At 37.5% G+C, this 13,733-nt stretch overlaps 1 protein-coding gene across 2 annotated transcripts in view; it reads right to left on the bottom strand.

The window, feature by feature from the left end:
- Positions 1–13,733, bottom strand: part of DOCK1 (dedicator of cytokinesis 1) — a 321,093-nt gene that overhangs the window by 128,500 nt on the left and 178,860 nt on the right. For both annotated transcript variants that reach the window (XM_054072202.1, XM_054072203.1), the window contains exons 28-29: positions 7,532–7,633; positions 791–885 (exon numbers count right to left, since the gene is read on the bottom strand). In XM_054072202.1, the coding sequence (XP_053928177.1) occupies positions 791–885; positions 7,532–7,633 (197 nt within the window). The remainder of the gene's footprint in view (positions 1–790; positions 886–7,531; positions 7,634–13,733) is intronic.

Here is a 13,733-nt window from a genome sequence, read left to right as displayed (position 1 = left end):
GGTTAAGGAGACTTCAGAAGCCAAGATTAAAGTTACGGTGCATTTTTATAACGAGAGTAGGAACTGTGGGTCAGGATTTTATATAAGTAAACACTGACAACTTTATAGCCATGGCAGCTACCAGTAAGCACAGAAGAGATTTCTCCAGGCAACTAGTAAATGCAATGTTTTTTCCTTATACTTTCACCACAGTACACATAAAAGCATTTGACACACTTAATAAATGTCACAAACATAAAATACTGCACAAAAGCATTCAAAAAAATAACAAAGCTGCAATTATTGAGCAAAAAACCGGGGATTAGAAACATTGTCAGCCTGTCTCTTCATTTACAGGGTGATGGAACCTGGGTTTAAAATGCATTCTCAATTCTTTCTTGTTAATACCACTGAAAATACCCCTGAACATACAACTCCATGTAAGCACATGAAAACCACTGTTTTTTTGAGTCATATGCAAAACATACCATTTATCCCTAAAGGAATGCATTTAATTATTATAAGACATGTACGGCTCCTGTTGCATTTGCAGTTTGCTCCAAAAATTTTGGTTCTCTGTATGCCACCCTTAATTTGTAGTGGACTTCAAGAGTCCTAAACCAGGCCACTGAACACTGCCCTGCAACCTCCAAAGCCAGTTTTTAAATAATTATTTGCTTCATAGAAGGAAAAAAAACCACCCCAATCTAGCTGCTGCATTGTTTTACTGTTTCCAAGCAACACTATGGTTTCAGATCAAACACGTAACAGCCATCTCAGAAAGCTACAGTGTTTTTTCCTCTATACTTACTTATTCTGCATCATGTTCATTATAACCCAGTCGAAGGGATAGACATTCTTCCCGATGAGATTCTTGAACATGATGAATGTTTCCATCAGGAAATCCTAAAAGAAGAGAAAATATTTGGAAAAGAACACCCTTCTCTATATAAAAACCATGCAAGTGATAGTGTCAGTTATTAATGACTTGATTCAAAAGCTGTCTTATTGTTCTGCTTCATAAAAAAGCCATTATTCATATACAACATACATAAATCCTGCTAAGGCATATTTATATATGATGTACATAAATCCTACAGTGATTGTATTTAAACTTTTCAGAAATGATGACAATAGTAATCCTACATTGTAAACAACCCACAGTATTACTCAGAAACAAGCACTGTTTGCCAGTTATCTGAAGGCAGTTTCTGCTGAAAAAATAATCTTTTTTCTATACCATAGACAAAGTCTCACAGTGCCTTCCTGTGCAGCATATACTGCAGCATACATCACAACACATGCCGCGCATACCCTGGACCTTTTGAAGTTGTTAAAAGCATGCAAAGAGGGAAAAAAAAAAAACCTAAGATATTAATTTTAATTTTATGATTACTCTAAAAATACTCCCTGGAGTCAGTTGATGAGTTTTCCCTTTCCTCATTAATACCTTCCTGAAATTTTCCCTAGCCTGAAATCAAGCTTATGAATTTTTTTAATATCTATGTTCTAGTTCAAAACTGAATTCAGGGAAGCATGGTGGTGCACGTTACCCTGATCTGGGGTAAGCAGCAGCAATGGTTCTCTTTTGGCCATCCTGAAACTATGCGAGACTCTCCCTAAATGCAGAAGCAGTAATTGCTCCTGCAAGTGAACCTGACCCAGAATAAAGTTAATTTAGTAGCATAAACCAATTTATTTCTACATTGATATAAACAAACATCTCTTTGGAACAGAAACCTCGTGTACTTTACAATGTAAATCATCTTCTATAATTTAGGAATCTATAATTGCTATCCAACAATTTGAGCAATATCAAATGCTCAGAGAAAAGATAAAGGGGGAAAAATAACTTAAAGCAAAAAGTCCCTGATCCACTTCACACAGAGATAAAAATGAACTTTTATTCCAAGGTTAGAATATTTTTCCTTTGCTACAGCTTCTCAGTAATGGTATTTATCTCATTCATCTTTAAAATGTCAAATGTGAACAAAAAAACCCCAAATGTTACATTCACTGGACTTTTAACTAAGGCTGGTTTTTATATAACCTTTTCAGTGAGAAACAAATATGAAGTTACTGCTCTCGTAAGTATTTCCTCATGTGTAAGAGCTGGTCTCTTCGTCACATTTTATCTTTTGATTCCTAGTTCTGTTAAGATGTTTTTCCTGGCTCAGAAATTCACAGCGGGCAGGCAGCAGGAAGCTGCAGAGATCCTGAGGACACAACATCAAGATCACAAGGCAACGTGAATCTCCAGCCTACTCAGCTTTGCCGTGTGCATGGCACAAGGGTTGCTTTGGGGATGCTTTGCATCCCCCCTCCTGGTACCCAAGGAGAGAACTCAGTCCAAAGAGGGCCAACAGAGCATCAGCAAGCACGAAAAACATATTTCAAGCAAAAAATACATAGTACGAGTAAAATAACTCCTGTGTTATTTTACCAGAATCACTCCCAAAAACACAATATCAGTAAAGATGTTTTGACATTAATAGGATTGAGATAAAATTTGGAATTGCTTGTGGTTAATGAGATGTTACTCTTGCATAAGGCAAAATTTATCCCAGACACACACTCCATGAGCTCAGTAAAATATGTCTTCATTTAAGAGATCAAACTGCATACTTTACTGCTCATTCTTCATGTATTTTGCTGAAAGAGTTACATAATTCCTAATAATCACGTTGCATATTTTGCTGCCCAAGCACTGCACAGTATTTCATTCGAGCGTGGGCTTTTTTACAGCTGCAGGTATCGAGTGATTTTCTTACTGCCGCTGCTTCACAGCTCAATTATGGAAACATCAGTGGAAGTGGCACCATGGGAAAGGTCATCACCTATCCAAGAGGGCAGATTTGAGCTCACTGTGCTTTTTTTTTTTCCCCCCTTAATATTTTATGAATACAGATGTATACTTCCCTTATTTCTTGCAGCAAACCCTACCTTAAACTTTTATTTGTCACCCATTTCAGCTGTTGAGCCTCTGCACACTCTGCTGATCAAGCTGCATGTGACGGTGGATGAATTTTCACATACTTTGTTGATGACTTGCATTCGTTACTGACCCTGGAGGTTGCGCCACAAACAATCTGACCTACTTCGCTGATTCAGCTCTACATTTTAATCTACTGATATTTACATTTTAATAATCCTACTTTCATACAGCTACTTTAAATAATGCTCTGTAACAACCAAACTAATTATTGATTACATAAAAAGCTTCTGATGCTTAACTCTATTCTATGCATTTGTAATACTGCACTCTCATCATTTTACCTTTCTTATAGGAAAACAAATGGTTTACGTGAATAAACCTCATATTACGAGAAAAAACAAGCTTTTTTAAGGGGTGGGGGTGGAGAGAGAAGCTATCATGCTGTGTTGTTATAAAGCCTGCTTTTTCTCAGTATACCTAGAAGCAGAACAAATTGTTCTGAACATAACGAAATGATAAAAAGGTGTATTAAAAGAGCAAGGGCTTCAATTCCTGATCTCTATCCAATTACAAACACAAACCCTATTCAATATCCCAAGGAAGCAAAATTCACAACAGATAGGACCCCTTCACAATTTCCATCCAATTACGGAAAGAAAACAGTGTAAGCTCAGTCCTGGAACTGGGTAGATGATGACTGAGGAGGCTTAGACAGTTCCATCCCTCCTGGACTGCTGAGCATCACACCCCGACACACCTATATCACCATTTCCTTTTTTGTGACCTAGATTTCAAGGAGGTTCTTTGATGAATTCTCAAGCTTAGGAAAAATAACCAGCTAAAGCATGTAGGAACTTGATATGAAAACACTTTATGCCCAGTTAATGAAAATTTCACCTTTGCTGAGTCCTGAGGTACAGCAGTCACAAGTCAAATATGCTCAGCCACAGCTTTTCAGGACAACATTTTAACCTCTGTTGCGCTGCTCTACGAGGGTGTCTCTGGGAAGTCCACTCTCCACCATGGATGGCTCTGGGTGTGCTGCCTTTGCAGGTTCCCACCACTACAGAGCATCCCCCGTGACTCTCAACGTAACATCTCACAAAGAAGAGCCTGCTTCGAGCCATAAAACCACCTGCTTACATCAACGGTTAATCAAAGCTTGTCATGAAAGGATGTACTATACACTCACCAATGTACATACGCTGTGACCCAAAGTGCAAAATATTAGGAGAAGGGGAAGAAAACAGAGGTGCAGAAAATTGCAGTTTAAAACACCCTACAGAGTTTGTCTCTCCACATACTTCACTGACTCCCAGATGTTGTCTTGAATACCTTTAGGGAGGAATACTTCTGAGACACTCCACATGGAAAAACATTAGCATATATTTTTTTTTTGTCAACTAATACCACATGTGTCCCAACTGAATATAAATTTTACCAAGTAAAAAGGGGAGAGAGATCAGTGAGTCCCAGAAAGAACCTCACTGATCTTGGATGATGTTTCATCTCAGGATGATAGCAGACTTGACAGTAAGAAACTCCTCTTTGAACAAAAATACCTTAATGAACCTAAACAATATTTTCTGCAAAGATACAAGACCAATTTTATCTCACTCCATCCTTTGTAAGATTTTTTGAGGCCAAATAAGACCATTATAACAATCTAAAACTGATGCCTAAATAACACAGGCCATAAAGTTTCCTCTAGCAGTTCCAACATCAGGCTTAAAATTTCTGGCTGAGCAAGCCACACGCTGAAGGAAAGTTTTTAAAGGGCCTCCAATAGTAAAGAAGCAACCACAGCTTCACTTATGTTCTCCCTTTTTCTTGTATTTTTTTTTTTTAAGAAAAAACTATTCATTTCTGCTTTAATTCATCTAGTTTCAGTTTTAAGTCACAGCTTCTTTATGCCTTTGTGGTTAAACTGAAAATCCCGTAATAGGAAATGCAGGCATTACTTCCATACGTAGGGACATGGGATTTGAATGAAAACACCCGAGTGTAATGGGTGAGTCAAAGGGCACTGGCTCAAAAAACTGTCAGATTAAAAAGAAATGGAGAAAGCATGAAAAGTTAAACAGAGACATAGAGAATGGCTTCTTTCCCACCCAAACCATACTGTACTGAGGAATATACACACGCAGTACAGTTCAGTAGAATCCCACCACTGAAGACAGAAAGCAAAAGCCCTAAGAAGGAACACGGGAAAGCTTAAATCAAAGCACAAATAATGGTAAAGCAGGCAATAGTCCTGAGAGAGCTTCACGGGGCATAATTTCTCATGGGGAAATATAAAATACTGAACAAGATGTAGGTTTCAAATTTACAAGTGAAATCTCATATACGAAGAAATACTTATGAGAAGAGCAACCTCCCTCTTGGTTCTCACTGAAAAGGTTAAAGAAGTTTTTCTCTTTAACATGGAAATTGGGTTGATATTGATATATTCACCCTTTTGTCCTAAATGACAACTCAGTTTTGTTTTTCTTTTTCTTTTAAAAAAAAAAGGAAAATCAGTTTATGCACTGTAGTTTCCTTTTACCACAAGATTCATAATGTATTGGCACAGTACCTCCACATTCCACACCTTCCTTTGTATTATTCATATTCCAAAGTCAATTTAAGGTACCATTATCTACCATTAACACATTACCCATTTAATGTTTTACCAGGTTTGTATGCGTTTTATTGCCCATTAGCATATATTATCCTTTAATCAACAACAATATTAAAAGACTAAAAAGATACATTTTAATTAAAGACATAAAAAGCGTTGCAGCAATTGACCAAGTTCAGCTTATTGTATCTGCTAATGCAAACCACAATCAAGTGGCAGAAACAGAAATCGTCAAACAGTGCACACACTGATGGAAAACACAATTTTAACTGTCCAGAGCAATTCCAACTATGCAACACAAAAACATGCAGAAAGGGATGAATATACAGAGTCAAGACAAAAGAACGAAGTAATTCTTCATGTATCCCAGTGCGCTGCATAGAATATAAATCAAACTCTTAAAACAACCAATTATAAATAAACCACTTGCAAAAATTCAAATACATAATTACTCCCTTGTTTTCACCAAGATCTGACCTATGCAACCACCTTTCAAACAATTCAGACCAAAAAAGCAAGACTTCAAAATAAACACTTTTATTGCCATTAGGTTAATCACAGATTTGCTAACCAGTATTTTTCTCTCTGTATTTTTTCATTACATGTTTTCAGAGCAAATGGTTTTATGGTTTTCCATGTAAAACCCTGTAATCGGTTTGCCTTTTCCAGAGACAAATGGCCTGAAACTGTTTGAAAGCACAGAAATATATGGCTAGATTAACCCTAACACTCATTTCTTTTCCCTGTGTTAAAAAACATTATTTTCACTCCCCTAGCTGCATTTAGCTTGGGAATGACTTATTAGTAGTGCAAAACCAACTGTAGAGAACTACTCATGGAAGTGCTCCAAGATCCCAAAGCAAAGTAAGTGGGAAGCAACTCTTCCTATACTGAGATTTCATATGCAATTTTTTTGCAGTTGGATTTTGTCTTCACTTTCTTAAATCATTAGCTTTGTACTTTAGTAAAGCCAGATCAGGTACAACCAGGCTGAGCAGCAGTGGCTCTAGGACTTTATCTGAAAGCTGGCGTGGGGTAAAGAGCTCAGATCTTGCAGAATATAATCAGAAATAAGAACAAAAATTAAAGACATAAATGCAAACTGGAGAGTCCAAACAAAAAAATTACACAAAGGAAAGATGCCGGGTTTTGTTCTGTTGGGTTTGGAAGGAAGAAGGGTACCTAAGAAAGCCACCCTTTAGGATAAACTACAGTTGAAGGCTGCCTAAAGCACCTAACAATTTCCAGCACCAGAGCGGGTAATGTAAGACAGCTGATGAGGCTTCAGGTCATCCACTAATCGATGGATCTCAGCCAACGAGTTTGGTCGCTACTTTGCAGCACGCACTTCCCATATGGCAATGATAGTTTCAGGTCATTAGAGACTTATCTCCTTAGCTATAAACTCTCTTCTATTATGCTCTAATTAAGTTGTGTTGCTGGCTTAGTTAGGCTACTGAATGACTCTGAGAAGACAAATTTCAATTATTACTGCTTATTTAAAAACTAAGGGCATCTTTAAGGTTAAAATGTTTTGTATAAAATTTAAAGTGAGTGGCTCTGTAAGTAAAAGCTATTTAAACAAATGAAATGGGACATCTGGAAGATTTAACACTGCAAGTTTCTTTCCTCAAGAAAGCTGGGGTTTTTTTTTCCCTTCTCTCCTTAAACAAAACAGATTTTTAGTAATGGCTCAGCACTACTATTTCCTAATGGTTTCTTTTCATTGCCTTAAATCCACTGTTTCAGCGCTTACTTTTTCAAATATTGAACAGCTCCAGAGGCAAGCTGTGTTCCTGCGTGTGCCAGGAGGGTTAATTTTGTCCTTTGCAAATTCAGAAAATGTGTAAGTCACAGTGCTTTATTAATTACTTCTATATTAAATCTGTAATGTCAAACACATTTGTATACATTACAAGTATATTTAACAAATAGTAACAGGAAAAAATGAACACAAGCTAAGCTAATTATGGACAGATAAAACATGTTGAACTTACCACAACATCTGACCTCATCTTTCCAAAAGTCTTGATTAAATGAGCGTAGTGATAGTCTTCCATTTGCCTTAAAATGGCAGTCATGCATGCAACAAAACTCCCCTGTCAAAACCAAAAGTACAAACAAATCAATTATTTAAGACAAGGCTACATAATACTTGTTATCAAAATGTAATATTGCTAGAGAGCATCACATAATGCAGTGGATATAATTCTGTCATTTAAATTCATTAACAGATACATAAAATTCTGTCAAGAGAACAGAAGACATCTTGCAAAGCTTCCATTTCCAATTTCATGGCTGTATCACCATCTTCACTGAAGATTTTGCAGCATATTCATGTAAAAATTGCTCAAGCATTAAAGGCTTTGGAAGGTAATAAACACTGCTGCTAAAAATATCACACAGTATCAGGATTTGCATTTGGGAAGTCGATACTCTGCTGAAGGAAGAAATTTCTTTAAAAAAGGATTCTATTGAGCATTGCAGTGAAACCCCAAGTTTTAATTTCATCGAGTGGTATTTTCAGATACTCTGATACTTAAACAAACAAACCAAACCCGAATAATGTCTGTAAGAACAGAACAGGGGTACCAAACACCTCTCTCTCTCAAATCATGGAGAAAGTAAAAAGTGACTGAAAAAAGTTTAATCTTTCCTTCTGGTACACAGAAGTATTATAGTACGAACGCAAATCAACTTCTGTGGCTACAAGAAGTTCCAACACCATAAATGACTTTTCTGCTTGTCCATCCTCCTCCTCTGACTCTCTGCTAAAAACCTGTCGAGTGATTACTGTAAGAGCATCCACACCTTTTCTGGTCTTGAATGAAGATAAAAATGTAGGAAAAAAACCCCAGCGGAATTACTCAGAAAATAAATGATTCTACAGATGATTTGATAAACTTGTAAATGCTCCTTTCTGTGCTGCTTTCAAGGTTATTCTATGCCATGCACAGCCTGACAGAACACTCAGGAATTTTCTCTTCCTTTTAAGCCCTGCATAGGATTTTTTTTGTTACCTTTAAGATCTGCATTACTTGCAATTTAAAATATTTATTTCTACATCAGTCAGTAATTGATAATAATAATAATCAGAAGTAATTGAGATTAAATGTAAAACAACATTAGGTTATCTGTGTGTGTTATGAGCCCTCTTATTTACAGTCTAATCCCCCTACCTCCACCAGATAAGCACTATTTGAATTTGCTTTTCTCCTATGTAATGGAGTTTAGATCTAAACTCCTACATAACTGATTTTACCCATGCAAGAACATTATATTTTTCCAGACAATGCAAAGGCACCTGACGATAGTTCCTAGGCATACGCAAACAGCATGAATATGAAAAGGAAAGGCCACCCGAGCTACTGTTCCATGACATCAAAAGAACTTTATAACAAACTATGACAAGAATAGAAGCTGTGGCTCTACAAAGATAATGTTTACTACTATGAAATGTAAATAAGATGAGATCATCTCAAAAATCTCAAAACGTTAATTGTCAAAACACCATATAACAAGCACCCTACATAACAGACTCTGTAAAAGGGCTTATGCCAGCAAGAAAATATTCAATAGCCCATATTCACTTCCATTTCCCCTAATGATGTCGTAAATCAAAGTGATGTTTCATTGCTAGTCAGAAATATAAATTTTTTAAATTGGATGCTTAAGACTACGCTGCAGATGTAATTCAGTCCATCGCTTCATGTAAAGTTCCGTAGAAGGTTCATAAATGCCCAGGAGAGCCAGAGACAAACTTTGTTTTGCTCATGGTATCTTTTTATAGACACTCACTCACACAAGCTGCAAAGTCTATTGCTTTGCAAACACATAAATGTCTACTTGCCTTCCTTCACATAAATACATCAACCCCCTAATCACAAATCTAGCCCTTTCCAGGTAATCTACCAGTCAACATACACCTCCTGCTTCTGCCTAACAAACTAGTTTCTATAACTGGGCAACAGCTTTGATCATATTTCTGTGTTTATCTATGCATCTGATGAGTAATTTAAGTTAAAATACATGGCTGCAACAGTCAAAGGATGAAGAGGAAATTATAACGGCAACCAAGTACATGAGAAGAAATGAATGTGGAGCAACTGCTAGACTTTCAAACACATTTTAGTGTGTATTTTAGATAGAGAAGGTGCCCCTCTCCCCTCCTCTGGTTGCTTCAGGACTGCTGCTTCTATACGAGCCCTCTCTTCCCTCTCCAATACCCCCAGATCACGCCAAGGAAACCCAACCCTCTCCTTGGAGCACTGCACTAATTCAGGGGGGGAGCTGCTGCTGTGATTGTCCCCATAAGCCAGGGAAAATGATGAGTCACTGAAGAGAGAGATAATTACAGAAAAGTATCTTCTTAATTAGCATGGTGAGAACTGGATAGGAGACATGAAAGTTTAATGTCTCGTGGTTAAACACTCTGCTTCCACGTGGAATTGTGAAAACGAAAACATGAAAGTTTGTTAAAGACCTGGAATAGTTGCTGGAGAAAAATACAGAAAAGTAAAGATGCTTAACAAATAAAAATGAAACATGGACACGATGGGATTCTGTAGTGCATTTAAGTTTTAATTGAAGAAAAATATAGAAATTTCTAAATATTGTCATGTTGGCTTCTGCTGGTGGTCCCGAGCAGAATGGTTCAGGGTCCTTGACCAATTCATCAACATTTTTCTCCTCTTTGCCTGCATAAAACAATGAGTCATGCTCGTCTTAGTATTACCTTGGTAACAAAAACCCTTCCTTTCTTTGATGCAATATCATTCCTTTAAACCTCCATTGCATTACACACACAGACATCTCTGCTACAACATTTATCTTCAGATCCCCACCTGCTAAACACCGTTCAAGCCCCTGCTGGTTAGGAAAACCTATTTAAGATGAGAAAAAAAGTACACTACTAGTCACCTGCTTACTTTTCATAATCTTCTTTGCTCTTAGTGAGGTATCATTTGCAGGCAGCATGCTCTTAATTACAATGTTAATAAAAAATTGTAATTATTTATGGGCAATATTTGTACTGTAGGTGTTTTGAATATGGTCTATTAACTATTTAGTAATATCTAACAACATTATTAAAATTTAATAATTAAAATTGATTTTTAATCTTTACTTGGATTCAGAGACCACTGTCACCTTCTGCAGCATACCCCTCCAAGCAATACACAGCAAAAAAGGATCTAATTCTCTAAAAAAAGTCAATTTCCATTCTAACTGCAGGAGTAATTGCCAACCTATGCGTATACAGCAAGTAGGGCAAGGGCAACACCTGGGACTTGCCATTGCCCTGTGCAATTATGAGCTACTTATCCCCTGAAACAGAGTAAAGATTTATCCTTAAAGCCTTTCGCATCCTTCCTTACCAGCAAAGTTCAGAAATGAAGTAGTCACACAATGTATAAGATGATTATCGCACATCTACTAGAGAAGTGCATTTAATGCACTTTGCGAACAGTTTAATGCAACTCACTTCTCTCCTGTCCAAAAGCAGAGGCACTGGATTAATTCTTTCTTTTGTAACCAGCTAACAAGGCAAATGGGAATTTAGTGTTCCCAAAGGAAAATCAAGGGACCCAGGACAACTGCAAGCGTTTCATAAGGGAAGGCAGATCCAGCTCCCACGCTGGAGGACTGGTAAATCAGCTCCATTAAAAATGAAAAAAGAAACAAAATCCAAAACTTCACAACAAAAACAAACCACCAAAGACGCTGATTCTTCTTTGGAAACAATGCATTATTACTCAGAAAATACCTCCTACGCTAAAAAAAAGTGACCATACAATTCCAAAATTTAAACTTTTTTCCAATTCCAGCAAATACAGTTCTGAAGGAAAAGCTGAAAAGGGACATAAATGCTCAGAAAAGTTTTATTTTCTTAAATTATCTTTAGAATAAATAATAAATGTTCAAATGGCCCTTTAACAGATACTGGTAGGAAAACTTTAATATCAAACAATCCTCACAAGTAATACTAACACTGACAAATTTCAGAATGAGAAGAGAATTCCCTCCAGGAGAGACAACATATGCCAATGCTTTTCTCCTGCAGGGTAAAACATCTTCCTTTCAACAATCTTGCCCATTTTCTTCCATGGAAATCTCTAAATTGGAAATACTAAGGTCTTTATGTATAGTGAGAAAATGTAAAGAGAAATCAAAACTACAGTCAGTTAAGAGATGTTTCATTCTAATGTCCCTATTACCATGATCAGGAACAGATAAAAAAGCACAAGTTGCATCCATTCTTCAGTAAAATTTCCCTTACGTTGCAGTAAATGACTACACAGCTAAATAAATAAATAGCTAAATAATTAAAACCAGCCCATCCAAAACATTAGCATAAACTTCTCACTACATTTCAGCTTTCAGAACATTTCAATAAAGTAAATTCTATGAAAAAGGGTTTAAGCCCTTCACAACTACCAGACAGTTTGCAAGGATATAAAAAGGCACTAAGTTTTCTCTTTGCTTACAACATATACTCTCTATATACTAGGAATAGATAAAGAAATAAAAATAATCTGGTATCATTTCTAAAAGCTGCAAATGAAATTGTCACCACTTCTGGACTCACAAGATAAAAATCTATCTTCCAAATGCCCTACATTTCAACTTTTTGGTACCTTCTGTTAAGACTGTGTGCTGTCACACGAGCTTCGCTGCAGCATAAACCACCTCATTACTAAATGTAAAACCAGTGTGTCTGCAGACGAGTTTGCTCACTTAAGCAAAATATTAGGAAAGCTATTATGACAACCTAACAAGGATAAGGCAGAGAATCTCCCAGCATTTCTTGTTCTGAAGAATACTTATAGAATCATAGAATGACCAGGTTGGAAAGGACCCACTGGATCATCGAGTCCAACCATTCCTAACACTCCCTAAACCATGTCCCTAAGCACTTCATCCACCCGTTCCTTAAACACCTCCAGGGAAGGTGACTCCACCACCTCCCTGGGCAGCCTGTTCCAGTGCCCGATGACTCCGTGAAATTTTTTTCTGATATCCAGCCTGACCCTTCCCTGGTGGAGCTTGAGGCCATTCCCCCTTGTCCTGTCCTCTGTCACTTGGGAGAAGAGCCCAGCTCCCTCCTCTCCACAACCTCCTTTCAGGTAGTTGTAGAGAGCAATAAGATCTCCCCTCAGCCTCCTCTTCTCCAGGCTAAACAACCCCAGCTCTCTCAGCCACTCCTCATAAGACTTGTTCTCCAGCCCCCTCACCAGCTTCGTTGCTCTTCTCTGGACACGCTCCAGAGCCTCAACATCCTTCTTGTGGTGAGGGACCAGAACTGAACACAGTACTCAAGGTGCACTTTGTATTGTGTAATAGATAATGACCCGGTAGCACACAGCTCCCCATTAGGTGCTGGTTAAAATGCACCAGCATAGCTTCCAGGTCGCATCATCGCAAGCATCAATGACAGCGCATGATGAAGGTTAAGACCCAATAGCAAATGTACCAAAATGAGGAACAGGGATCTCTTTGTGTGAAGGTAATTCAGCTTCCCGGGAGCAAAGCGCCTTATTTCTGCTGTCGGTCTCGGCGCTGGAGAGAGCACTGTGCCCAAGCTGGCCAACACATGGATGGGACTCGCAGCTATCATTGTATCCTGGCAGTTTGACACCCATTCCTGAAGCATCTACCCATGCCATCACATGAGTAAGGACAGGAATCAAAACCAAAACAAAGCAAAACACCCATAAATATACGTATAAATATACATAAATGTATACATGTATTTCTTATAGTATTAAAACAAACTTTTTTTTCCTGTTACATAAAATCTGACAACAAATTCAGCAGCACCTTTAGAAAGAGAGTAATTTCATGGCTACAGCAGCAGAATGTAAACAAGTGCAAAATGGTAACATTTATCACTTTTTTCGTACTGAATACCTGCTACTTTCCGTTTCCTTAGGCCAAACCTGCCTTCTTAAACACAAGTAAATGGAAGGAATAAAACATTGGAGTCTTTCCTTTGAGAAACATAAGGTAACATTTGTAATAATGAGAGTAATGAATGTTTGAGGTTTCTTCCTTCTGCCACAAGCATTACATTTTATACATATACATACACATTACAATCTTTGTGCAAATCGAGATCCACTAAGGTATTTTCAGCTAACAAACTTTGCTGTTAGAGCTCTTGGACAAGTCATGCTATCTAATTACCCAACCTGATTTAAG

The sequence above is a fragment of the Cuculus canorus genome, chromosome 7 (assembly GCF_017976375.1).
Source record: "Cuculus canorus isolate bCucCan1 chromosome 7, bCucCan1.pri, whole genome shotgun sequence".
NCBI lineage: Eukaryota > Metazoa > Chordata > Aves > Cuculiformes > Cuculidae > Cuculus > Cuculus canorus.
The sequence above is the reverse complement of the archived record's forward strand: the minus strand, read 5'-3'. Positions and strand labels throughout refer to the sequence as shown.